Source organism: Corvus kubaryi, unplaced genomic scaffold, assembly GCF_017639235.1.
Source record: "Corvus kubaryi isolate FWS band 111438036 unplaced genomic scaffold, C.kubaryi_AGA036_p1.0 split1-131, whole genome shotgun sequence".
NCBI lineage: Eukaryota > Metazoa > Chordata > Aves > Passeriformes > Corvidae > Corvus > Corvus kubaryi.
This window is the reverse complement of record NW_024582073.1, coordinates 4,927,566-4,952,174: the sequence shown is the minus strand read 5'-3', so window position 1 is coordinate 4,952,174 and position 24,609 is coordinate 4,927,566. Positions and strand designations below refer to the sequence as shown.

General features: G+C 41.2%; 1 protein-coding gene across 5 annotated transcripts in view; it reads right to left on the bottom strand.

Annotated features, from left to right (window-relative positions):
* The window catches only part of LNX1 (ligand of numb-protein X 1), a 123,486-nt gene that overhangs the window by 74,334 nt on the left and 24,543 nt on the right, over positions 1 to 24,609 (bottom strand). The window contains exons 1-2 of one of the 5 annotated variants that reach the window (XM_042053397.1): positions 19,518 to 19,727; positions 6,443 to 6,601 (exon numbers count right to left, since the gene is read on the bottom strand). Coding sequence is in view for 1 of the 5 variants with exons in the window: in XM_042053403.1 (XP_041909337.1) it covers positions 6,443 to 6,468 (26 nt within the window). In the remaining 4 variants the exon portion in view is untranslated. Of the gene's footprint in view, positions 1 to 316; positions 581 to 6,442; positions 6,602 to 19,517; positions 19,728 to 24,609 lie in introns of those variants that run through there. The other 4 variants (XM_042053401.1, XM_042053403.1, XM_042053400.1 and 1 more) reach the window with 4 other exon arrangements.

Below are 24,609 nucleotides of genomic sequence, written 5' to 3'. Positions count from 1 at the left end.
AAAAAGTTTTTGTTGTGGAATTATGTAGCTGAAATGCCTGCTAGGAATGTATGGAAATACATTCTGCTTTTTCATCTGTCTGTCTCTCACACGCCCACACAAACCTGGATTCTCTTTCTGATGATTTCATGGATACAAAACTTTGCTCAGCACATTAAAATGAAAAAAAAAAAAAAACAAAACAGCCCAGAAGTACTGACAATATTAGGAACAGCTGGGCAAGATCTGAGAGAAGAGAAGATCTGAATAAGACAGTACATATCCGGCAGGTTAAGTATTTCTTACTATAAGGAGCATATCCTAAGAATGAACTCACCTTAGTAGAAAGTAGTACTTCTGAGAAGACTTGCTGCTGACATGTCTCTAGCTGTCAAATACTGTGATGGTTAAGGTAGTAACTTCTGTTTCTTGCTTTTTTCAAAGCTCAGTAAACCCAGACTTGGACCGACAGCTTATGCCAGAACTACAAGCTCAGACTCCAAGTGCAAAGATGTAGCAGAATGGGCAGGCTGTGGGTAACTGCTTCCCAAAGGCACACGGTCTACCTGCTCAAAGGAAGTCAATCATGTGGTCAAAGCAAGGCTATGTGAGCAACTGTGATTGACTCCTCAAGGGCTTCCTAAACATATGCTCATCCTAATTGGCATAATAAATGCCATCAGCATTTCACATACTAAATTATAAAATCGCATGGCTGGTTATGTAACAAAAGGTACACTACTACTCCGATTTGGCTGATTGCTCCGTGTGACTTTGCAAGACTGGCTGCCTTACAAATACCACAAGCTTACTTTCAGCCATTTGAGCAGATGACAGAACTGTGTTTTTGTGGCTGGACAACCATGTGCTCCAGCTGCCTTCTAAGATGCTGGTAAGCCAGGAACAGGTACAACTGTCCATGCAAACTGCACAAGGGAAAGCACCCCTGGTCCTTGCTGCAGGTGTGTCTGCTGTGTCTCTGCGATGGGGACCGCAGACCACAAGTTCTCTGTGCAGGCTGCCCTACTTAACTGTAAAATAACCATACAATAGGCAGAGGAAATTGCATGGGATTGTGAAAATCTTAATTTAATACAGCTTCACAGTAAATCTTAATCTGTTTTTGCAATCCTCTCCCAGGGCCCCAAGTGGGTCAGCAGCGAAGGTGGGTGATGCTACTTCTCTGCCCGAATGCCAGGGCATGGAAGAGCTGATGAAGAGGGAGCAAAAGAGAAGTGGAGGACTTCTTCCCCTCAGGACACAGAAACCTTGCACCTCAACCTGCCTCCCATGGCCATGGTGCCTGCCACCCTCAGACCACACAGCATCTTCTCACGTGACCACGAGATAACATTTAATAACTACAAAGTGCGGAACATGTGATGGATAACCCTGCTAATAACACATAATAAAGTAAGCTGTGCTTTAATTACACTGTGCCTTTACAACTGCTTCTCTGATCCAGGAGTTTCTTAATAGTTGGTAAACTACTTAATGAGTTCTCACAACACCCTGTGGGGACCTTTTTTTAGAAGTAACCCACAGTTAGAAGCACCTATTTGGTTAGGTGAGCACGGGAAGGGGCAGCTGGCTGCTCCCATGCTGTGGGGCCAGTGCCCAGATTCTGTCACAGGAATCCTTGTGCAGCAATGTGACCACAGACCTGATCTGAGGGAAATCCCTCACAAACTCCTGACTTCCAGGGTTGCATCCTCTGCTTAATGGACATGCACCTGTAGGGGGGACAGCAGCAACTTGTAGCAGCTGGCTCCCAAGAGTAACTTGTCTAAACAAGAGAAGCAAATGCTTGAATTAAAACCTCTGGTCCATTGCACTTAAAAATTAAGCAAATTCAGTGGAGCAAGGATTTAATAATCTGTATTTCAAGTCTACTTATGTTGCACCTCCCATACTATGATTTAGATTTAAATATTATTATATTATACATAATAAAATAATTTAAATTATTATTAAATATTATATACTATGTACAATTAAAATTATAGGTCTATAAATGTCTATAACATAAATTATATCTGTATCTTACTCTTTCCTTCTCCTCCTACTTGGATCCACAAAAATGACGGAATAAACAAATCCTAATCAGAAAAAACCAGTCCCTATTGAAGAACTGCACAGTAAAGTGACACTCTGCTGCTTAAAATAGCACAATCTGAAAGCATTCCCTGCTACTCAGTCCCAGGGTTACAGCTGCAGGGGCCCAGTCCCACTCAGGAACCTGAAAAAAGGAGGGCACAAGCCCTGGTAAGGTAGTCAGCAGGTGAATTTCAACAACTTAGTGGAGTGGTGCAGCCCAGGGGCAGCCTCCAAAAAAATGGGCAAACACACAATATGCATCCATAAAAAGAAATTTCAGGGGGCAAGGGGAAGAAATTTTGATGAGCTTACAAATATTTTTCAATGCTGACTGCTGAATTTCACATTTAAGGAAAATGCACTCTTGGAAAGAAGGAGATATACTGGACACTGAAGAGGCTGAACCCTGCAGCCCAGGTACTGTGGTCTGCCTATCAGTTTTCTGGGGCTAACACAAGTTACATTTTTTCTCTTGAACAGGCCTCTCTTATGAAGTAGTGCCCATTTATATCTGCTGATAGTCCCTGTTGCTCATTTGGGAGTTAGGTGTACAGTAGAGCTTATAACTCTCTTTAAAATGGAAGACTGAATAAACCTAAAGTATTCAAGCAGGAGTGGAAGCAGATCTCTCTAGGTAAGGCTGTGCAATAGTTTCTGTTCTAGGGCACCTTTTTTTTCTGTAGCAGGATAATGACTAAAGTCCCTGCTGACCAAAAGTCTCAGCAAGTAAATTTTGTTTATTATAGTGACCAAGCCCTCAGCCACTAAAACACATCCTGTAGAGCCTGGTTCTGCCTTCATCTGCTCAGTGCTGGGAAACAACATCCCTGAGTATGGTACTACTCACTGGACTTGATTCATCACTGCTTTAATTGGGGCTCTGTGGGAACTCCCCCAAAGGCCATTGCTAATTAACATGCATGTGTTGCTGATGGCCTTGTAATATTCCCCTTAGCAACAAGAGGCTTATGAAGGTTTTGTCAGCCAGGACACGTGAGTGACACCAGCCTGGGAAAGATAGTTAAGTCTGTGGTTGAATTAATACCTACTTCCAGAACCGGTTCTGTGGGTGTGAAGACCAATTGTGTGCTGTTTAGTCCCGTGATGAGAAACCAATTAGGAATTACATGCTCAAACTATCCTGCTTCCTGCATCCTTTCTCACCATCAGATGTGATCTGCTGTGTGCATGCAGGCCAGGGGATTTTTAAATTCTTTTAAATTCCTCCTACAAGTCATATTTATTTCAGTGCCTCAGACCCTTTTTGACTGGATCTAAACTGAGATATTCTTTTAAATAGCAGTAGTGTGATTAGATGAGTTCTCAGACTGAAACAGTGACAACCCAAAGCTATACTTTACAGCACTGGGTTCTACTAGTAAAATCCTGTGAGAACTGATGCTGTTAAAGATATTGTACAAAATCAGCTTTGTAGTAGAAAATAAAATAAAATAATAGCATCACCTATACTTTTTTAACATCATCATTTCAACACAATCTATACCATGTAGCCGTAAGCATGTAAAGCAAAAGACTAGGGAAAAGACAAGCAAAAAGTAGACAGGAACTATAACTAAAAGCAATCAAAATTTATCTGCTTTCAAGCAAGGCATTTGCTGAAAGATTTACCAATCCAGACAGAGAAATAGGAAGCATTCCTTAATAAGAAATTATGGCACATAAATCCCATTTATTTTATTAAGACTCATTGATCCAGTAAGAATGTTGCAGGTGCATTAAAGTGAAACTGGAGGACCAGTGAGAGGGTTACCAGGAGCAGCTAGACAGGTATGAAGTTTGAGCGCTTAGCTGCTTGTAAAGGAGCAATTGATTTCTATTCAGAGGAATGGGAACAGTACACAGTGGGAAGCAGTTGTACAAAACCGGAGCTGCCAACTAACCATTCCCTGAACATGTATGGAAGGTGAAACTTTGTCTTCTGTGCTGAATCCCTTTGAATCCCATGATTCAGGTAATGATTGCTTTTGCAGATTCAGGTTGAGCCTTTAGGGAAAGCCTTGGAAAGATCAACTACATATTCATCCATCACAGCTTCTAATTTCCATGAAGGAACTGGACATGCACTGCAAATAAGTGCTAAGTCAGGCAGCATTGGAGGACACCAGTGTCTGGCCATTTTAACAAGAGAGGGGTCTCATTACCTCCTCAAAAGGCTCTGGCCACAGAGTCCCCTCCAAATCAGCCACAGGCCTCCGTCTGCCCTGACAGTGAGAAGAGCCAGGTGGCAGCACCCAGCCCTGCAGACAGGGCTGACATCTCCAGAAATACTGGACTGCTTCCCTCCAGCAGCCAGCCTGGAGGAGACTCTCTACATTTGAAAGCCTGTATTAATTTACCTTCCTTCTGGAAACAATGCTGCTTGATTTCCTGGTTTGCAGTGAAATGAAGCTAATCTATCATCTCATCCTGCGTGCAAAATTTATTCCCATTTTACTAAAGAAAAGCTATGCTAGGGGAAGATGCCAGCACCTTCAAACTTCTTCCAAAAGACAATTCAATTTTCTCTTCTAGTAGATGATCACAACTCAGAGCCAGGAACATTCCTCTTTCCAGCTCTATGCTACAGATGCAGTTAATATTCAAACACATGGACTTGGAATACCCTTGCGAAAGCAGAATCCATGTGAGCAAAGCAGAGGGCACTTCTCTAGGACCACAAACAAGTAAGAGAAATTAGCAATGGGAGAGTATTTTCAAGGGGCAAAGATAAGATAATGACGAGACAAGCTTTCCCAGATTGATTCAATTTATATCTTTGGAAACTAAACATAGGCTCTGAGGTTTGGGGTGGAAGAATAAAATAGCAAATTAGTAACAGATTACTTCCTTAAGAGGAATTTTCAGTCTTAGGAAAGTAGATGGGAGTATTGACGATACAACCCCTCACACAGCAGCAGCTTTCCAAATTCCTGACAGTGATTTCTTGCTTTTATTTGCAGGTCAGCATTCGTACTTTTCCAACAACAGCAGATAAGAGACCCTGCTGTTTCAATGAAGTGATGGAGCTGCCTTGATGTTGTTCTGCATAAACCTGAATGAGCAAATGAAAATAATTTTGGGCAGTGGGAGCTCCATTTCTACAGAAGACTGTGGGAAAACAAGTGCTTTGCATAGTGCCCAGTACAGTCACCTAAGGTTATCTTGCTTTTCCTGCTATTGAAGGAGCCCTTTCCTAGTCATCAGACAGCATAAAAAAGCATGACATACAAGTCTAATATGCACCTTTCCTGGGTTTTGTGCTTTCCCTCGGCAGATGTAAAAGTGGCTGAGAGCTTGATGCAAGCAGTACATCCCTGGTCATTAAAAACAACCCAAAACAATAAGAAGTTTAAACATATGAGCAGGTCCATCTGATTTATGTACTTGAACCCCTTGTCTACTGACTACTCTGATTGTACATTTCGGTGGGTGAAGATATCCACGTATCCTCATTGCTGTTCTGGGTTCTGTGCTGGCACTGTGAATATACATGTTCTCACACAAACAATCAGTCTTATGGATAGAAATAAAGCTTACAAGAAGTTATGCCTATTCATATATATTCACAGGTTTGCAGCTGCTGCATATACCTGTACTGAATTACAAGATGTTTTGAGTAAAGGACTGAGTGTAAGTTTAAGTAAGTGAGAAGAACAGGAGCTAAAAATAAAAACCAAACCAAGTTCTCTTTCTTTCCTCACCTCAGCTGCAGTTATATGCATAAAATCAAGCAGCAAGATACAGCAGTGGTGAATGTAGCCTCAATTTACCTCCTACAGCTGCAGTGAGACTTTGTGGGTTTTAACCTGGGGGAGGGGAAGAAATGGGTTTCCAGAGGATTAATAAAGCGATGGGCTAAAGCAGCTGCAGTACAAATGGCACCTCTCCACAAATAATCAGTTGGATTTCAACACACTTTATTGAAGAAATAGACCTTCTTAGCAGTGGGGAAGACAAAAACCCAAGCACATCTAGCTAACAAAAAGGTTATGAACTAAGCTCAGTGGTTTTGCATATCAGCATGTATGTATGTAAGCAGTATTTTAACACTGCCTGCCAAGAAGTGCAGCAACCTACAGGTACATTATATGTCCTTTTCTGTTAGATTATGAAAACAATCCCTACGTTAGGTTATGGGGAAGCTGAATCTCTAATGACAGATACGGCAGGTGTTTATCACTGCCTGGCTGCATGGCACTCCTGAGTGTGCAGGCTGAGGTTCGGGCCCACTCCCCCTGCCACTAAACAGGGCTGGTTTGTTTACCAGAGCATTTTCTTCCACCTTTGCTCCCCTGGATCAACTCATGCCCAGCTCAAGGGGGAAAGTAGGAACAGCATAAAGAAAGATACAAGTCTTTCAACTCACATGTGTGGCTTTGCAGTGTCTCTCATCCGCTGCCGGCAGAGTTGTGCAGGTGGAAAATCACCAGGTGTGGGCCAGCGTGGCTGGGCAGGGCCTGCACTCACCCCTCAGCCCTGCAGCTGCAGGCAGAGACCGGCTGGTGCCCCTGTCAGATGGCAAAGCCTATGGCATGACAGAAGGTGCAGAAAAGCTGAATTGCATAAACCTGAGCAATTTAAGGTCTAAAAGACCACACCCTCCCAGTCATGTCTCCCGCAGGCAGATAAGCATGTGCAGGCTGCTCATACAGTAGTGTAATTTGAAGCTTTTACTTTTCTTTCCGCCATATACCAAAGTTCATTTTCAATCAGGTTCTTCCTTGAATTTCTTTTCTTCTTCTAACCTGACAATCAGCATGGTTCAAATTTAGCAAATAGAAGTGGATCATCTTAAAAATTGTTTCAAGACAGGAGATTCATGTTGGCTTTCCCCTTTGAAAAGGAAGATGGGGTCCACAAGTTCTAACACAGAATCAATAGTTTGGAAGCTGAGTCTTCACCTTGTTCCTGTACACTTGGTGGTGAACACTTGAACCACATAAGAGCAATTTGTAAACTCCAGAATCAGCTGTCTGAAAATACAAACTCTGTTAATTTCACGAATGTTGCAAAACTAAGACTGCAGTAAACCCTCTTACCCAGTAATTTGCAGTTTAAAAAGCACCCAAGAAGAGGATAAAATGTACTGTAGATTAGGTGTTGTGCTGCTGCAATGTGATGCAAGAGCTGAGTGTGAATGTTAATAGCAAAACCAGCAGCAGCAAAAAAGACCTTCTCCTCAAAAAATATTTTCAACAGAGGAAAAGAAACCCTCATCTTCCAACTACGTGAATCACTAATAAATGCAATGACTTCAGCCATCTTAAGCATTTGCTCCTAAGGAAGGAAATTTGGAGCTTTGGAGATGGACTTGAATCAAGCAACTGCAGTATACACTGAAAACAGGCAGGAGGAAACCCCCAGCCTGTGATATAAACATCTATGGCTACCAGGTCTTGGCCTCCAATTCATTCTTATGCAAGTTTGTTTCCCTTCAAACATTTTAAAAGCGTGCTTGCTACTTGTGATTATAAAATCCCTTGTTAAATATTTATTTTAAGAAATCATCAACTGACATGTCAAGTCCTACCAGCAAGTGTGACAGTCATACCCTTAGCTGGATGGATGCTTATTTGCAGTAGTATTAGCCTTTTCTGCCCTAACAGCATAGCACCTCTGCTCCAAGTTGCTCCAGGAAACCTGGGATGGGTCGCTGCCAAGCCAGCCTGCCAGTGCTCCGTGTACAGTTGTCCAAAACCCAGGCAGTGCCGTGCTGGATCTGGGGCACTGTGCAGCTGCTGCTCTTGCCCCAGGATGGGTGCAGTACAGAGAGACACAGCCTGCACGGGACCAGATGTCCATGGCAGTCACAAGGCCAGATATGCAAGCCTCAGTCAATTTTGCATCAGCCGTCTGCAAAATTGAACTATGCATATGAAATGTACTTTTAAAAACATGCTTAAGCTACAGAAGCTTAAACATTAGCAAATACAATCCCACTGAGCAAAGCCTGTGTTTAAATCCGTCCTCACATGGGAGGTCTCTCCGAGGCTGCTCGCCCTAGATCGGGAAGCCCAGAGCCGGGTTGTCACAGGTGACCACATCAGACGCTGAGTTACAGACTTAATTTCCATCTTAGAAACTAGCCAAATTTGCCCTCCCTCCCACTGCTGGGAGGCTTTTCTAGGTTTCCAGACTAAGGGCCAGCTCCAACTCATTTGCTCTCACGCTAATGTTCCTGGATTGCTTAAATAGCCTTTCCTATCTCATGATATGCTTTCCTGTTTTCCTTTCCCCTCACATTCCGTAAGTCTCTGCTCAGACAAAAGGCTCTCTGCTCTCCTCCTCACCCATACAGCCCTCTTGGGCACTCGTTCCTGTCCAAATTCTTGGCTCTGGAATGGCATTTATACTTCTTTATACATACCAGGCACATTACTTTCCTAGAAGGTGATATATTTATTGGCTCTGAACCAAATCACTGGTGATCTCTTTGGTACCTGTTGATGGAAGATTCTAGCTGAACATGTCTTTCATCTGCTGGGAAGGAACATAGAAGAACCTTTGAACTGCAGCCTGTAAACTGTATTATTTACCAGTTCCCTCCTTTGCCTGCAGCTGGCTAAAGGCTCTGGCAGATTTTCTTCACCAACATCACGAAAAAGTGAGAACGTTTTCCCACTACAATTCATTAATTTGCACCAAAATGACAGCAGTGTATCATAGATCTGACTGGTGCATTGACGCCTGTTTGATAAACTTCTAATTTCCTGGTATAGATTCATACATTGGAGGCAAAAAAATTTACATCTTTAGATGTTTAATTTTAAAATAAATTTGTACATTGATCTCAAGCTGTGCAATTAGAGGTATAAGGACAGACATTTCAAGTTGCAGATATTCCATACTTCACTACTGCTGAAATTATTTCTGGAAGGACAACATGCTGTAAACTCTATTGTATTAGACTTACTCATTTATTTACTTCAACTAAATGATTTCAGCATACATTGAAAGTATTGGCAGTACACACTGTGCAAGCTAAGTTAAAAGATTAGTCAAGTCATATTAGGGGAAATGGTAATAATCAAATGTTTGTTGATAATATTGTAATGGATGCCATTCTGTGTTGGGTTGAAAAGATCACTGTGTCCTGCAAACACAGAGGCCTGTGCATCCTCCTGTGAAGCCCCATGAAACCAGAGCAGAAGAGGCAGGGGTCAGGTCAGCTCTTTGCCTGCTGCTGACCACTCTCTCCCAGTCCCTTGTCCAGGCCAGGCAGCAGACTGCTTATAAAAAGGAAATAAAAGAGCTTTCACCAGTGCATGTTACATTCCTGTCTACACAGCTCTGGCAGGGAATGGAGCCATGCTGTCTCTTTCAAGTACTTGACAGCACTGGAGATTCCTTGTGGATTTGTGATGTACCCACAACGGTAAACTACACCCTTGTCCCTGCCCCCCATGGATGGACAGTAGGATGGGGACCAGGAGGAAGGGGACAGGTAGACCTGGCTCACCCTCTGACTCAGTGGAGGAGCAGCAAGGGGTGAGGCCAGGAAAGGAGCATCAAGGGCTGTGGGTCACGGCTCAGAGTGGTGGGGACAGACCAGACAGCAAGAGTTTGGAGTCCCCCAGATGAAACTCCCTCTCCTGACCTCCACAATGGCAGGCCACATGCACATCTGGCATGAACATTCAATGTTCTCCCATGGGATTGCACCTCAGCTTCTAGAGGCATACTGAAGAATAGGAACAAACTCTAGGGGGGGAATAATCAGGTGTAAAACCAACTCCAGCTTGTAGGCCAGCAGTTTCATATCAATTCCTTCTCTTGTTTCCTCTTTGTGGAAAATGAGCAACCCGAATTGGATCGCAAAACATAAAAGGGTTGCCAAGCACTTGTACTATGGACTCTCTGCTGACTACTGAGGGCTACTGACAGTCTTCTTGGAAATTAGACTGGACTCTGCAGTCATTAATCACCAATATTAAATAGCAATTCTGTACAGTGTGACAGTTTAAATAAGATGCTGACTTCCAAAATTGACCTACTTGGTGTAATTTACAGTTGGCAAAGCTCTTAAAAACTGTAGGTTACTCTGTGAAGTCATGTTTCATTTGTCATAAGCATTTACTGGATCTTCTGTACCCAATATCTTTATGTTTTCTAGATGACTCCTGAGAAGGAGAACAGGAGCATAATGAAGAAATTAAAACCCCAAGATTAAAATAATCTCTTGTCCTCAGTTAATGAACCAACAACAGTACCAGACTACTATTTTTCTGAAATGGACAGCTTTCATGGACTAGCAGAGCACAGGATTAAATATGGCCCTACTAGAAAAAATCCCAAACCAGCAACTTGTGCCATACTAGCAACTAAAATCATCCCATCCATCAAAGAGCCTGTGTGGCATTCCTCAGGAATGGCCCTGACTTGGAAAGCCCACAGACCCAGCTGTAAAATCTCAAGTGAAGCTTGGGGTCCTTCCACCTCCTCCAGAAAAAATCTGTCAACACATGAGCTTTACATACATAAGCAAAACAAACATTCAAGTGGCCAAATCACTCTGGCTGTAGGGAGGAGATAATATTACAGATAGGCAGACACTATATGTTTTCCATTGGGAGAAATTCTTAAAATTAAAAGATTAATCTGGTCTCTCAACACATTCATTAGTTAAATTGCAAAGCAAGCTCGTTACATAACCAATCCTAGGACAATTATAGTTATCTCGTCAAGGTTCACAGTACAGATGGATTGCTGACCAAGGTAACGAGTACCTTCTGCAGGGTGAAAGCTCTCTGATCTATTTGAAACATCAGTCTTGTGCCCTTCCCGAGTTTTCAGATTATTTGTGCCTTTTTGGAAGAATAAATTTGTGCAGTCCCTCCCAAAAGGTCTCTCCAGCAAGAAGAGAAGAACTCAGGAAAGCTGGGATTCATTCCCTAGAAATGGGCAAATCAAGACACAGAAATTAAGTGATTTGCTCCTAATTACCAAAGAAGTCTTTGGCATAAAGAGCATACTAATTTTCCCACACTTTGTTAGACATGGTAAAGGAACTGTTTTAAAGTGGAATTAAATTTCTGTACTTAAAGCATGTACAAATATAGCACGTAGTATGCTCAGTCCACTCTTGAATTAACTTTTACATCCAGGTTTATACCTGGAAATGATTCATGGAGTTCAAGATTTGTTGAGAGATGGAGGTCGTCTTGTCTGACTCCTTGCATGCCACAGGCTGCGCATCCCCGCTCTGTCCCTCTATGGAACCCATTGCTTGGGTTTAACCCTATCAGGAATCTTTCTAGAAAAGCATTCCACTTTGGTCTGAAGAACCAAAAGGTGGGGAGTCCGCTGGTCTCTTTGGTATTTCATTCTGGGAATTAATTGTGCGTAAATGTAAAAATACATGGATCATTTATTGCTAATTTGATGACACCGCCTGAGGTTATTGTCATCAATTCATGTTATGCATTTCCTGGCAAGACAGAAGAATTGGTAGCTGTATCTTGTACCTCTACATGTGTTATTTGTACTAACACGCTCATCTATTTTTCATGTGGAACAAAAAGACCTGCCTTTATGTAAGATATTTGTTATTCCCTGCATTCTCATCCAATTTTTAAATCCTCTTTTAAAAAGCTGGCTGTCATGTGATTGATGTTACTTCATGAGTCTCTCCATATGCATATATACTATAAACACAGACAAAATCAGACCTTTGCCCTGACTTGACTTCTGCGCATGTAATCAAGGATCACACCAGATATTTTGCCCTGCCACTGGGCTATGACTACATTGTAAGGTTGCCCATTAAGGTCTCCAAAGTCTTTCCAAAGTCTTTATTTTTTTCTGAAGCTGTCTCCCCCATATGGTATATGCTCCCAGTTTCCAGGTTTATCATTTTACCCTTGATCATGTTAAAGCACACTTTTTTCAGTCTGAAGTCCGCTTTTTAGGCAACTCAGATGCCCTTTTCTCTAGTGCCATGCATAATCAGTGAGTAGTTCAGTATTTTTCCTGCAAGACTAAGTAGTGAATAGTGCTGAAAGAGGGCTGAGTCCTGATCTGGCTCTGGAATCTCACTAAAATAATTCTTTTTAGTGTGATTTTGCAACAACTCCTTTGATCCACCAGCTCTTAGCCACTTGGCATGTTCTTAAACAAGAATGCAAAACGCTACATTTTGGATCAAATTATGGTAGGCTATCAAATGGAAGACTTTCAGTTTCTATTAGGCCTATAGTAACTTTTTTAACTAAGTGGGTAATCTTACATTAAAAAAGCAAGCCAAGCTTACCTGACAAGGCCTGAATTAAATGAAAACATCATTGGCTTCCATTAATAATATTCCTGTTCTTTATACTTGAATTCCCATATCAGCTTCTCTATTATTTTGCTGGAAGTGAGGTCAGGCTGTCTGCCATGCTGTTATCAGAATTACTCTGTTTGTGCAGTTACGGCATTGGCAAAAAAAATAGTGTGCTTTCAGTCTCGGCAGATTTCTCCAATGTTCCCAAATTTATCGAAAGTTCTTATCAGTGGGCCAGAAAATTTCTCAGCCAATTAAAAAAAAATTAAGATGCATAGCTGCTGGAAATACAGGGGCTACTGCTTTAAAGCTGATTCCTCAAAGTAGGAGTTGTCTAACATTCTTTTAGTTGCAGATGGGCTGGAAAAGAATTAATCCACCTCAAGTGATATATATAAACCATCTTTTTCGTTCCAAACATAAACCAGAAATACTTGCTGAACATTTCAGGTATATATGCATTTCTTATTAGCAGTTTCAGTACCAACAATCCTTGCTTGGATCACATCATTGCTACATTTTTTTTCCTTATATAAATTTAAAACTCTTTCAGAACATAGGTGTTACTAGTAGTTTCCATACTTAACATATAAATATCAGTGGATATTTATCTCCCTTTTATAGCCTATTTTTCCAATATACAGCCACACAGTTTATTTAAATATGTAAGTACTGTGTGTTTGCATGCCCACATAGGTGTCTATAGAGATGTATGCCTATGCAGTCCCATATATAGATATGTGTGGAAAAATTCATACCTGTTTAAACACATGTATACAGATGCCTAAGCCCACTTCTACTTTCTGTCTTCTTTTGCCATACATGTTGTCTTAACAATGTTTTGCCCATTTAGTAAGCTCTTGAAAAACTTTCTGTTTTGTTCATGCCTCCATGCCTCTCCTTATTCAGTTTTATTAAGGGCTGTCCGTTTTGGGAAATTGGCCTTTTCAAACCAGCAGGTGTGAATATTAGGATTTGGGACTGTATTCTCTTCAAGTGTATTAAATGTAACCAGGTCATGATCAGTTCTTCGTGAGACAACACCTGATTTACAGTCTCGTGGATTAAATTCACTTCTGTCTATCAGGCTACCTAAAAGCAGAATTCTTCCACTCTAGGTCTAACAATTTTTTTTTTTGCAGAACTATCATCCAGGATTTAAACCTACTCTATTGATGTTTCACCAGCTGCTAAATGAAATCTTCAGCAAACATGCCAAATAAAGTTCCCCATAATTACACTGTTGCCTCCCCCCATGCAATACTAGCTCATACTGTCTTCAGATTCATTTCAGTGACTTATAATGTCACCTCTGCCTACCCCTGCTCATGGCTGAGCCTTGATAATCAGCATATGTTTTGTGCTGCATTTCCTAAGATCCTGCACTTCCCAGTTCTAAGCTAGGCAGATATATGTCACCAGGTTATAGACAAAGTCATTCCTCTCACACAATTTCTTTTATCGCCCTTGGTCTGCTTAAACAACTTATACAATATTCTAGCATATTGATCCCTCTAGCACTGCAACCCGATGAGACAATTAAGTTGAATTTATCTTGATTATTGACAAATTCTAGTTCCTCTTACTTATTACCCAGATTCCCAGCTTCAGCATATAAACATTTCCAAATGTATTTCTCTTTGGATCGTCCACCATGCTGATTTAATTTGTTCCTGACAAGGAGAATTTGAACCACATTTACTTTCTTAACCCTCTTCTTCATGCAGTTACTTTAAATACAGTTGCGGCCATTCCCAAGAGCCAAGATATTTTGTCCCAGCCACCAATTCAATCTCTCCATCTTTTAGTACTGTATATATTACAAGCCAGTGCAGGGTTTAGCTACATAGTGTGCAAACAGTCCAAAACCAACATGGATATTTTGTGCTGACCTGTGGAATGCTGACACAGGCTGGCTGGAATACAATCTCTGCAGCACTGTTTAAAAAATGGCATTCAGCATCATTCTTTCTGCATCAAAGTGTCATGTTTTTCCAGGTGGCTTTGCAAAATAGCTCAGCAAATAAAATTTTTGCTATCAGTGTAAGTACTCCACATAGGCCACATAGGCACAACTTATGAAGGAACTGTAGTCTTCTGCAATACTTGCAACACCTTGCAGCCAAAAGGCTCAGTGCTGGCCTGAGCCAGTCATGGAAATTCTCTGAAGAGACCCAGATGTGTTCCACATAGGAGAAAAAAATGCATTAGTAGCTGTGCATGTCTCATGGTTGCCCACTTATAACTATCTTTTTTTTTCACACAGCACAAACTGGGAAGTTCTGCAGAAATTTTTTGGGAACAGGCAGGGGTCCATGGACATCTCAGATCTGCCTGGTTACTGCGCTGGTACCTTCCTTCTCATAAGAGGACAAAACTCAGTGCTGAACCCTGGATTGTCCCTTGAAGTGTTTAAAGCCTGTACAATCTAGCTAAGAAAAAGAGAGCATGTTTTATGAAGTGTGTCACTTCCATAGACATGATAAGATCTTGCGAAGACATAAATTTGAGTCAGGATGCTATGGGCACCATGGGCACTCTGCTCTTAAAAAGAAGTAAGAGATCTTCTCCATATGTGGAAAAGTTGTATCTTTTACTGGATTAATTTGTACAACTGGAGGAATAGTGTGCCTTTAGGAATGCAAATGTTCCTTTGGTCACACACAGTGCAAGTTCTAGTACATCCACACAGGCACTGCAAGTTCTAGTACATCCACAAAGCAAACCATGAAAGGTAGCTGCTGGGAAAGAGCACACAGAAAGGGGCCACCTTGAAGGCAGTAAGAATTTTTCAACCCACTGGTTCCTGAGCAGCCCAGCACGTTCAGTCTGAACACATTGTTGCCTGGAGATTGAGGCACTGTGTGCTGATCCAGCAAGCTCAGCAAACAGGCAATAGTGCACATCTTGCAGATAACCTCTCTTTTACTAACTGAGTTAAGCATCAGTCTAAGCACATCCCTTTTACGTGCCAACTGCTAAATTGCTAATTTATTTACTGAAGGGAGAATGCAATCCATACAGTATACATTACACCAGAAACAGAAGTTGTAAGGACACAAAAACATAATTACACACAGGCCAATGAAGAGTATAACATTTTATACAGAGAACTTCCTTAGCAATGCCTGTTGCAAACTGAGATGGTGATAATTGAAGGTATTTAGCTCAGAGATGTAACCTAAAGCTCAAATGAGCAAGTGCTACTCTGTCCTAAACTGCTCTACTTACAAACCAAAAGGTCTGAAAACAGTGGATAGAAGAGTAGCTGGGTTGCTGACCTTTCCCGTGTAGAGCAAGCCCTGCCTCCTTTCATGAGCTTCTGCCCTCCCACGACACAGAAAATGCATTTTAAGCAGCTCATGTGACTCTGCTTGTGTACCTGTCAGTCTCCAGGAACAATTTCAACTTCTTCTTAGAGATGACAGGGGCTTTCAACAGCAATTAAACAAGTTTGGTGAAAGCAGGTAGGCTTTCACATGGAGATGAAAAACCGGTAGCATTACACTGGGAGAAAACTCTCTCTGAGAATGTCTTAACTAGAATGCAGAGCTCCTGTTCCTATTGTGGTAAAGTGGTGTTAGATATCCAAACAGCAGGAAAATCTTCTCCTGAAGCTCACAGGAGTTGCGAATCTAGAGCAGGATTCCTTGACTTTGGTGGTCAGGGATCTGTTTGTTTAACTATAATTGTTTTCTACACTGCGGTCGTGGACCTGGTTTTTTAACTATAGTTGTTTTCTACACTGTATATTCAGATGTTGCGTATTTTCAAAAACCATATCAAGTGAATATGTAACTGTGTAATACATTATATATAATGCATACATATATAAAATTCAATACAAGATTGAACAGCATTTCAGCAGTTCACAAACTAAATAGTAGTAGTAGTAGTAGTAGTAGTAGTGAATTTGTCTGGGGTCTGTAATGTGGATGCTTAAATATCGTTTCAAATGAGATCTCCTTGAGAAAACATTTGTTTTTATACATTGTAGCATGAAATACCTTAGAAGTGGCAATAGAACTGTTTAAAACAAATTCAGAAACTCCATTTAGCTGACTTACTTATTAGCTCAGGTCAGAGCATGGCGCTAACAACACCAAGGTTGCAGGTTTGATACCTGCCCAGGCCATTCACTTAAGGGTTGGATTTGATAATCCTTGTGGGTCCCTTCCAACTCAGAAAATTCTGTGATTCTAGAAATCTCCTATTATTGGGTCACTGTCATAGTGTAGTTCCCCTTTCAGTGTGTTCTGGGCTGCAGCAAGACTGCAGAAAGCTCTTCAGCAAAATAGAGAAAATGAAACTTCTTCTCTAACCCATTATGAAACTATAAACTCAGCTTTCAGTGTCTGGTGATGTTTTGAATATTTTGTGTGGTTTTTTCTAGCATAATTATTTCAGAAGAATCTCTATTGAATGTGTTAACTTCTGAAAGCGTGAAAATTAAGGTCTAACCCAGGCATACAAAGCAGAAATTTTTGAACAAGCACTTGTACCACAGCTCATCTATTTGAATCTCTGTTGATAATGTTGACATATTTGCTGTTGTAGTTTTAGGCCTCTGAAGAGCACATATGCTGAAATATTCCAGATGTGGGACAGCAAAGGCATCAAACTATTTCTATGTATGATATGATGGCAGGAGTTGAACCCAAATCTCCACAGGTACAACGATGACATACCTGTGCTTCATGCTACTGACCTCTCTTGCTGCTTTGCCAGGGAACTGGTGCTGACACTTTACATTGTATGAGATACTTGCTAAGGGTAAATGAATGGCATTACTATTATCTGTCAAAGGCTCCAGTCTGAGGCTGTTGTTCAGAGCATCCCTGGTGCTGACAGAACAAGTCTATATTCATGCCCTGTGGACAAAATTGCCATTTGTATTTAGATTTGCATCACGTTCACAAAGTTCCTTGGAAGATGTGTTTGCTTTGTATGTGGGGAAATGGATCAGAAAATACTGACAATTTTCAAAATGCTTGCTTTGAATTTCAATGTCTCCTTCTTGTACTGGCTAACAGTGAGCTACTGTTGGTACACACTAAGTCCCTCACGCTGCACGTAAAGTAAGTTGACTTGACGAGTGTGTAGAGACTGCAAACTCCTTTGCCTACCCCTCCCTTCCCAAAACACCAGCAATGGACCATTATCTTTGATTTTGACATCTGAAGAGAGAATGCAAATGCCAGGAAGGAAGTTTTTAGAATCTGTAAAAAAATACTCTCTAAAAGACCTTCCAAAGGGAATATAACAACAGGATACAGTAAAGAAAAACAGGAGAAGAATTTGAGGGGGAGACGCTCACATTATAAATGAAAAATACTTCTGAGAATAAACACAAACAAAAGCACATCCAAACTTACCTCTGTTTAACAGAAAATTACTGATTTTTCTGCTTAAAATAGACTCAGTACATTAGTGAAATACTTGAATATGTCTAATTTATACCTTCCAGACTGTGCAGTGTAGTACAAGGAAGATGAAAGTACACTCAGAATTGATGTTGGGGCTGCCCCCGCTGGACCACCAAGGCAGAAGGTGAAATCCAGAGGTTACAAGCTGAGTACTAGGATGCAAATTCTCTGAAAAATTTCTTTTACAGCACGAGGGTATCTCCTCAAGAATCAGGAAAAAATTATCTCTAAAGTCACTGAACTGAAGATAGGAAACCCCAGTCTTTCTGAGCTTCTTGGTAATAGATGGCCACTATAAAATTGCCATTACTTATGCTTTGGGGACAGTGACTAGATTAAGGCTATCTATACTCTACACTACAACAACATGCAGTATAGTAGCAAACATTACCCTAATTGCAGCCTTTCTCCTCTGCCAGCTTCTCCGACTAAAAACTGTTAGAGTAGACTCTGCTGTGCAAGCCACACAGACAGTCTGCACATCAAAGACTTTGAAAGCTAAGCAGCTGAGATCAGGAGACTGGATCTGCACAAGAAATGCCAGAACAACTCAACATTACATTGATCTGTACAGGACTTTTTGCATTACATGAAAGACATTCTGAAAAGACTGACTTTCAAAAAAGATAGGGGATGGTGACTTGCTGAAGAGAGCTAAAAATATTTGAACAGTTGTGAAGCACGGCTGACTTTCAAACAAATTCCTGAGCAGCTGAGAAGCTGTCATAGGAAAGAACAGGACAGAGCACAACAAAGAAGCAACACTGGCTTTGTGGTTTCTCCTGTGTTATTAAGCAGCAGGTTTTTGTCAGAATGCTTTTCAGGCCTTAGGACTTTATGAAAAAGCCTGAACAGACTCTTACTGGTCTACATGAGAACATGCAGTTTCATTACAAAATAAAATTTGCTGGTTTGAACTGAAATTGCAGTGAATGATCATGAAGGAGTAAATTAAAGGAAAAGTATGAAACTTATGGCTGAAGTGATGCTGCAGTCTGAAAGGAAAAACGTAGAGCATCCTTTGCTGGTGTTTTCATAAGCTAGGGGGAATTGTGGTGGTCTGTAGGTGCTGAGCACAGGGAGCAGAGCTTGAGTGGCCCTCACAAGGCTCTGAATGAGTGACAGGACTGTGGTCTGTAACCCAGTCAGTCAAACGGTATCTTGGAAAGAAAAAGGTGTCATGACGAGGGGAAAGGGTATAGAGAAGAACAATTCTAACAAGAGGAAATTTTCTGCCTGTCTACCTTTAATTAAGAAACTAGAAAATGCTCAGAATCACAGCTTTAAATTCATCTTCTTCCTAATTAATAACTTGTCCTTAACCCAATTTCTAAGGGAAACAAAGTTGAGGCAATCACACCTTTATCTGTCTGTATCTATGTGTCTTCCCTCTATATCTTCAGAGTCCAGTGGCCTTTTCCACTGCCCTTAACTTTGACAAAGGATAGTGATTTCAAAGATATTATGTGTCCATACATGTAAAGAAAATAAGGTAGAGTAACAGAGGGCAGAGATCCCACTAAGCATTCATATGGAGAGAAAGACTGAACCATAAATACAGTGAGGAATCAACAAAAGGCTTGAAATTCCTGAGTGCCTCATGGGAAACACTTCAATTAAACTCATACCTTTCTAAACATTAGGAAATACAGCTACCAAACACAAAACTATAAGAAACTAGGCTTCACTGGCTCAGCTGCTCACCCAGCAACTTCACTTCAGCAAGCAAACCCATTACTACAATTGGAAAATACCTGTATTTCGTCGGCTGGAAAGCGCAGCAAACAGGCTCTTGGTGAATAATCTAGGCATGAAAAAGGTCAAGGAAGCAGTTTCCAATTAGCAGTCGTCACCAAAAGAAAGCTTCCACTCTACCCCCCTCCAGGGCAGCATTTTTGGGAGCCCATGGGAAGGGGCCCTCAGTGGCTGGGGGCACACAGGGCTGGGGCTTCTGCGCGGGGAGGGCTCCCTCGCTCAAGGGGAAGCGCAGTCGCGAACCCAAGAACAACAAAACAGCATTACACTTAATCCACTGCCATCTGGCTTCATTTTGACAATCCACAAAATCAGACACAACATTCTTCTGCAAAATCCCTGAAAAACAACACAGAACTAGTGTCAAACCCAGTGTCCCCTCCCTCCCTGGCCCCTCTGAGGGCTTGAAAGAGAAGTTTCTCATAAAATGAAGAGCGATTTCCCCAAGTGACATTTCTGCAGGAGCATTCAAGCTGCAGATGTTTCCACTGTGGAAGAAGAGTTTGTATAATGCAGCACTGGTTGTCATATTTATGGAGGCAGGGAGGGGGAAGGGGGTGAGAAACAGAAAACAGGAGAGGCTGCAACCAGTGGTGTTGATCCATAGGTGATGAACTGCCCGAGGCTATCAACTCTGTGCATTTGCTCAGCTCTTGACTGGACCAAGGGAGAGCGAGGACCATTCATCTTCCCCAGCAGAGACCAAGCAGGTGTTCCTGAAGGGACAGGGCAAATCACACAGCCTTTAAACTAGCTGGGAACACAGTATCCCTGCAACAGAGCATCTCTGCAACACAGCAAGACAAATCCAATTATTCTTATTATTAATATCATTATTTCAAAAATGTGTTGCAGAAAGCCTTGGTTTGAAACATTTGCATTGTTTCTGAGGCATTAAGGCAGTGTGCATGGCCTGCTAACTGAGCTCAAATATCACCTTGTAGCTGACAGCTTTCATAACCTCTAACAGAGGTGTTTCTTTCCACAACAAAAGGCTGAAACACAACTAAAAATATTGAAATTATGCCTGTTTCATGCTGAATTGTGTTCCCATTGACAGACACTGATTATCTAGAGAAAAGAACTCGTTAAGGACTGAACCATGTTTTTATTGACACCTCCTGACTTAGGATTGCAACTCAACAGTTGGGCTTCTCATGCCCTTTTAGACACTCAAATGCTGATGATGCCTGTCCTCCAACATCACATGGATCTTCTGTAGTTCCTGTGACATTGCTACCAGCTCTATGTGGATATCTTAGATATTCTGGGATCTCTCTTCTAACACTAGATGCCTAAATTCAGGCATCTGCATGAGATTTCAAGAGCCACACCAAAGAGGCTATATCCTCTCTTACAGCATCCTCATGTAGTCTAGGTAGTGATACACCTGCTTGCATTTTCTGGGTGCTGCCTATGATAGGAGCAAGCATGTATGTCTTCTCAGTTGCCAAAATTAGGGGACTAGCAAGCAAAGCATCCACTCACTAAAAATAGTTCACTCTCTAATGATACTTTGCTCAGTTCCCATATAAAAACTGTCAGGACAGAAAACAAGGCAGACTCCATTTGCACATCTGTCTTAGGGCTGAACACCACAGGAATGTCCCCAGGCATGGCCTGTGCTCTGCTTCTTAGCATGGCTAAGCATCCTGTCTTCCAGAACGCACATTACTGACAGCAGCATCAACGTTAACAGGCGCATCTCTGTGGAGTGCTGCATGTGCACATGCATTAATCAGGCATCTTTCTTAATGCTCAAGCTTACGCCAGGCAACAGCCTTGCCTGGCCTTCACACAGGGTTTTAAAAATATGAGGGGAAATGGAAAGAGTAAGTTCCCTGTGCAACAGCAGTGTCACCTGCAAGGGACATGTAACTTCATAAAAGTTTATCCTGTTGAAACTCCCAAATGTTTCCAGTTGTAGCATATAAAAGAACACATTCATATCACAGCCTGAGAGGAGGAAATGGCACACTTGATCTGAATACTGGGGGACTGGTTTTATAGCAAAGACAGTATGAGCTTCAGCATTGTAGATAGAAAAGCTATGCTGTCACACAGCAGCAGCTCAAGCGAGTACACACCTAGAAGGAGGAGAAGGGAGAACATAATATCCTATAAAACCAGAACTGTAAGCAATACAAAAGAAATACATGTTGAAGAAGGCAGTAAAGAAACAACAAGCAAATAAGATATTTGTATCCCTAATATTAAAAAAAAATATATTAGTAAGAAAAATTGCTTATGACCCAGAATAAAAGAACTGAGGAACCTGCACTATGATGAATAATGCTGATTCATGATTTCTGATGTTAACAGATTTTTAGGGTGGTTCGGGAAATAGTGTGACTAGTAACAGGCTTCATGCTGAAATTACTAGCTGCTGGGACATTGCCTTTTACTTAGCTATATGTACTGTGAAGTATTTTGCAGGTTTGGTTTGCAGATTTGATAATTTTAAGCTGTAGGCTTCTGTCACTTCTCACAATGTTCATCCTCCAAGGATGCTACAGCAGCATCCTCATTACAGATGGAAAGTTACATGTGCAGCTTTGCTTCACAGCCAACACAACTCTAAAAGGACAGTGGAATTTGAATTACAGGTTTTTACTGATAGCAGCAGACTCCAGGTTACAATTTCTTTTTGCACAGGCATGCCTGGTACCTCCCTCTCTCTGTCCTTTAAGTTCTTCCTGTACACCATGACTAAGCAGTCACTCACCTTAGAGGGAGGCTGAGTTCCTGATGGCATTAGAAAAGTTTTTCTCAGGGACTGAGAACAAACATATATAAGGCAAAGATAATGGCACTGCTAGATTTTGAAAGGGGATTTCTGTTTGGTTTTTTTGAAAGAATAAACTCCATTTTGTTCCACTTTCATACAGGGTCTGTTCAAAGCTTTATAGTGATCACAAGAGGATTTGACTTGGCTCTTTGTCAAAACTATGTCCTCTGTATCATCAAGTGAGAGATCTGTTTGTCAAATGTTTGCAGGGCTTTATTCTCCATGAAAGCAGAAAAATTCTGCACCACCCATTCCAAAGATGTCCCTTTTTCTACTCCAGGAGGATATAAGGACTTCAAAAAAACAGGTTTACATCCTCTTATGCTCATTTAGCAGCTACCTGTTCAACATCGCTGTTAAAATGAAAACAGCAGAAATCTGACCATCTTTCATGTGCCTGCATGGGAAGGAGGAGTTTTCTCTATGTATTTTTGAATGTCTTAACTGTATCTGTTGAGAAAATTAAGGCTGAACACTACAATATTTCAATAACTTTTTACAATAGAAAAAAACCAAAAGAAAGCACCACTGAAAGATGCCCCTCTATTTTCAGGTCACTACTATATGATTTATTTACACATTTCCTTCGTCTTATTAGACATACACAGTGATGAGTTTCCCTGTGCCACTGGTATTATCACAAGCCTTACCAGTGGTTTGTCAACAGAGGCTGGAAGTATCAGTCTGGAGTTACTAAACTTACATATTCAGAACCAGGTACTTTGAGTACATCCTGCTTCCCATTCCTCTTGCTGAGCTCTGCCTTCTCACTTACTGAATTAGAGCTTCTCCAGGCAATTTGAACCAATAAGTATTTTCAGTTGATGCTAACTGATACCTGACAGGAGTCTGCAGCATTAATCATGCCCAAAATGATATAATTTCAAAGTTGCCTTTGAACTATATAGTTTCAAAGTACCCTAACTTCATTCCTTTACTGGAGTACAGTCAGACTTTTAAGTGGAAAGAGGGGCTTTGTTTTAAAGATGTTGCTTTTGCTGAAGTACTCTCTTTCTCTGTATTGCAAATTGGCAATATTCTTGGAAATCTTTGCTGAGAGAGGGTATCCTGTAGCAATTAAGGTGTCTCACAGAGCTGTATAAAATACTTGAGGAAAATTGAGTAAAAATTGTGAAGGACTGAAATATTCATCTCTTGTCATCTGCTACACAGGATATATGCTATTTTAATTTGTTTCAATGCCTGTAATCTCTGTATGTACAGCAGTTTAAAGCTTTGTTCTGTTTTAAAATAGAGAGGTAAAGCTTTTTGTCACACTTCATTTACTGGCCAGCTGGAACTGCACTGACTGTTCCTGCTCATTTATGAGAGTTCAGAGGAGAGGGTTGTGGGCAGCACCCCAGTTCAGCTTCTCTATGAAAAAAAATTGACAGGAAACAAGGGGAAAACTGGCTATAAAGGTCTTTCTTAAAAGGCAAGAGAGGTCTTATGAATGAGAATTGCTCTCTTTAACTTTATCTCACAAATAAGTTTCTCAAGGCTAAAATCACTCATTCAGAAAGGATCTCAGAAATCAACCAGAATATGCTGCATGGCCTCACAGTGTCTGTTGTTGCATACTCAAAAGTCATGCCAAAATATTAGAATGCAATTGTAGGTCACAGCACAACAATTGTGGAAAAGGAAAGTGTGTAACAGCAGAAAATAAATCATAGCTAATTGAAACATCATTTTACAAACTATTGTGGCTCTCATGTTAAAACACACAAAAAATTACTCTTGCTCTTTTTTTAATGGAAAGGGGGTTTTGTTTTCATTTTAAAAGGGTATACATAATAATCTCTTTGCTCTACACTGTGCAGTGTTATTTTTTCATCTGTTTGTTTCATCTTCCTTTCACCACTCTCTTTCAGTCACTTCAGAGAGTGCTAGTTCAATACCAACAAAAGGTAAGTTGAGTGGATATTAAATATTTCTGGCAGATTATCATTAGCATTGGCAAAATCCTGGTCAGAACAGTCCCTCTCAGTGCCTCCGACCCTGCCCTGCCCTCCCCCCTCCACGTCGTCCCCCTCCCCCCCCCCCCCAGGTTTCTCACCCAAAATATTGACCCAAAATTTGGCTCATTTATCAGTCAGAATAATATCTTAGCAGACACTCTTTTCTGGATAGCAGTTTCTATGACCAACTTCCTGGTTTCATTTTTTACCCTTCTCTCTCAGATCATAGGAAGACCCGTTCTAGTGTGATGTATGTAACAACCAGTTTTTAATAAGAGAAGATTCTCTTTAAGTCTTTTCCAGCCTACATTGCAGTCAGCATGGCTGCAGTTGACAGAAGAG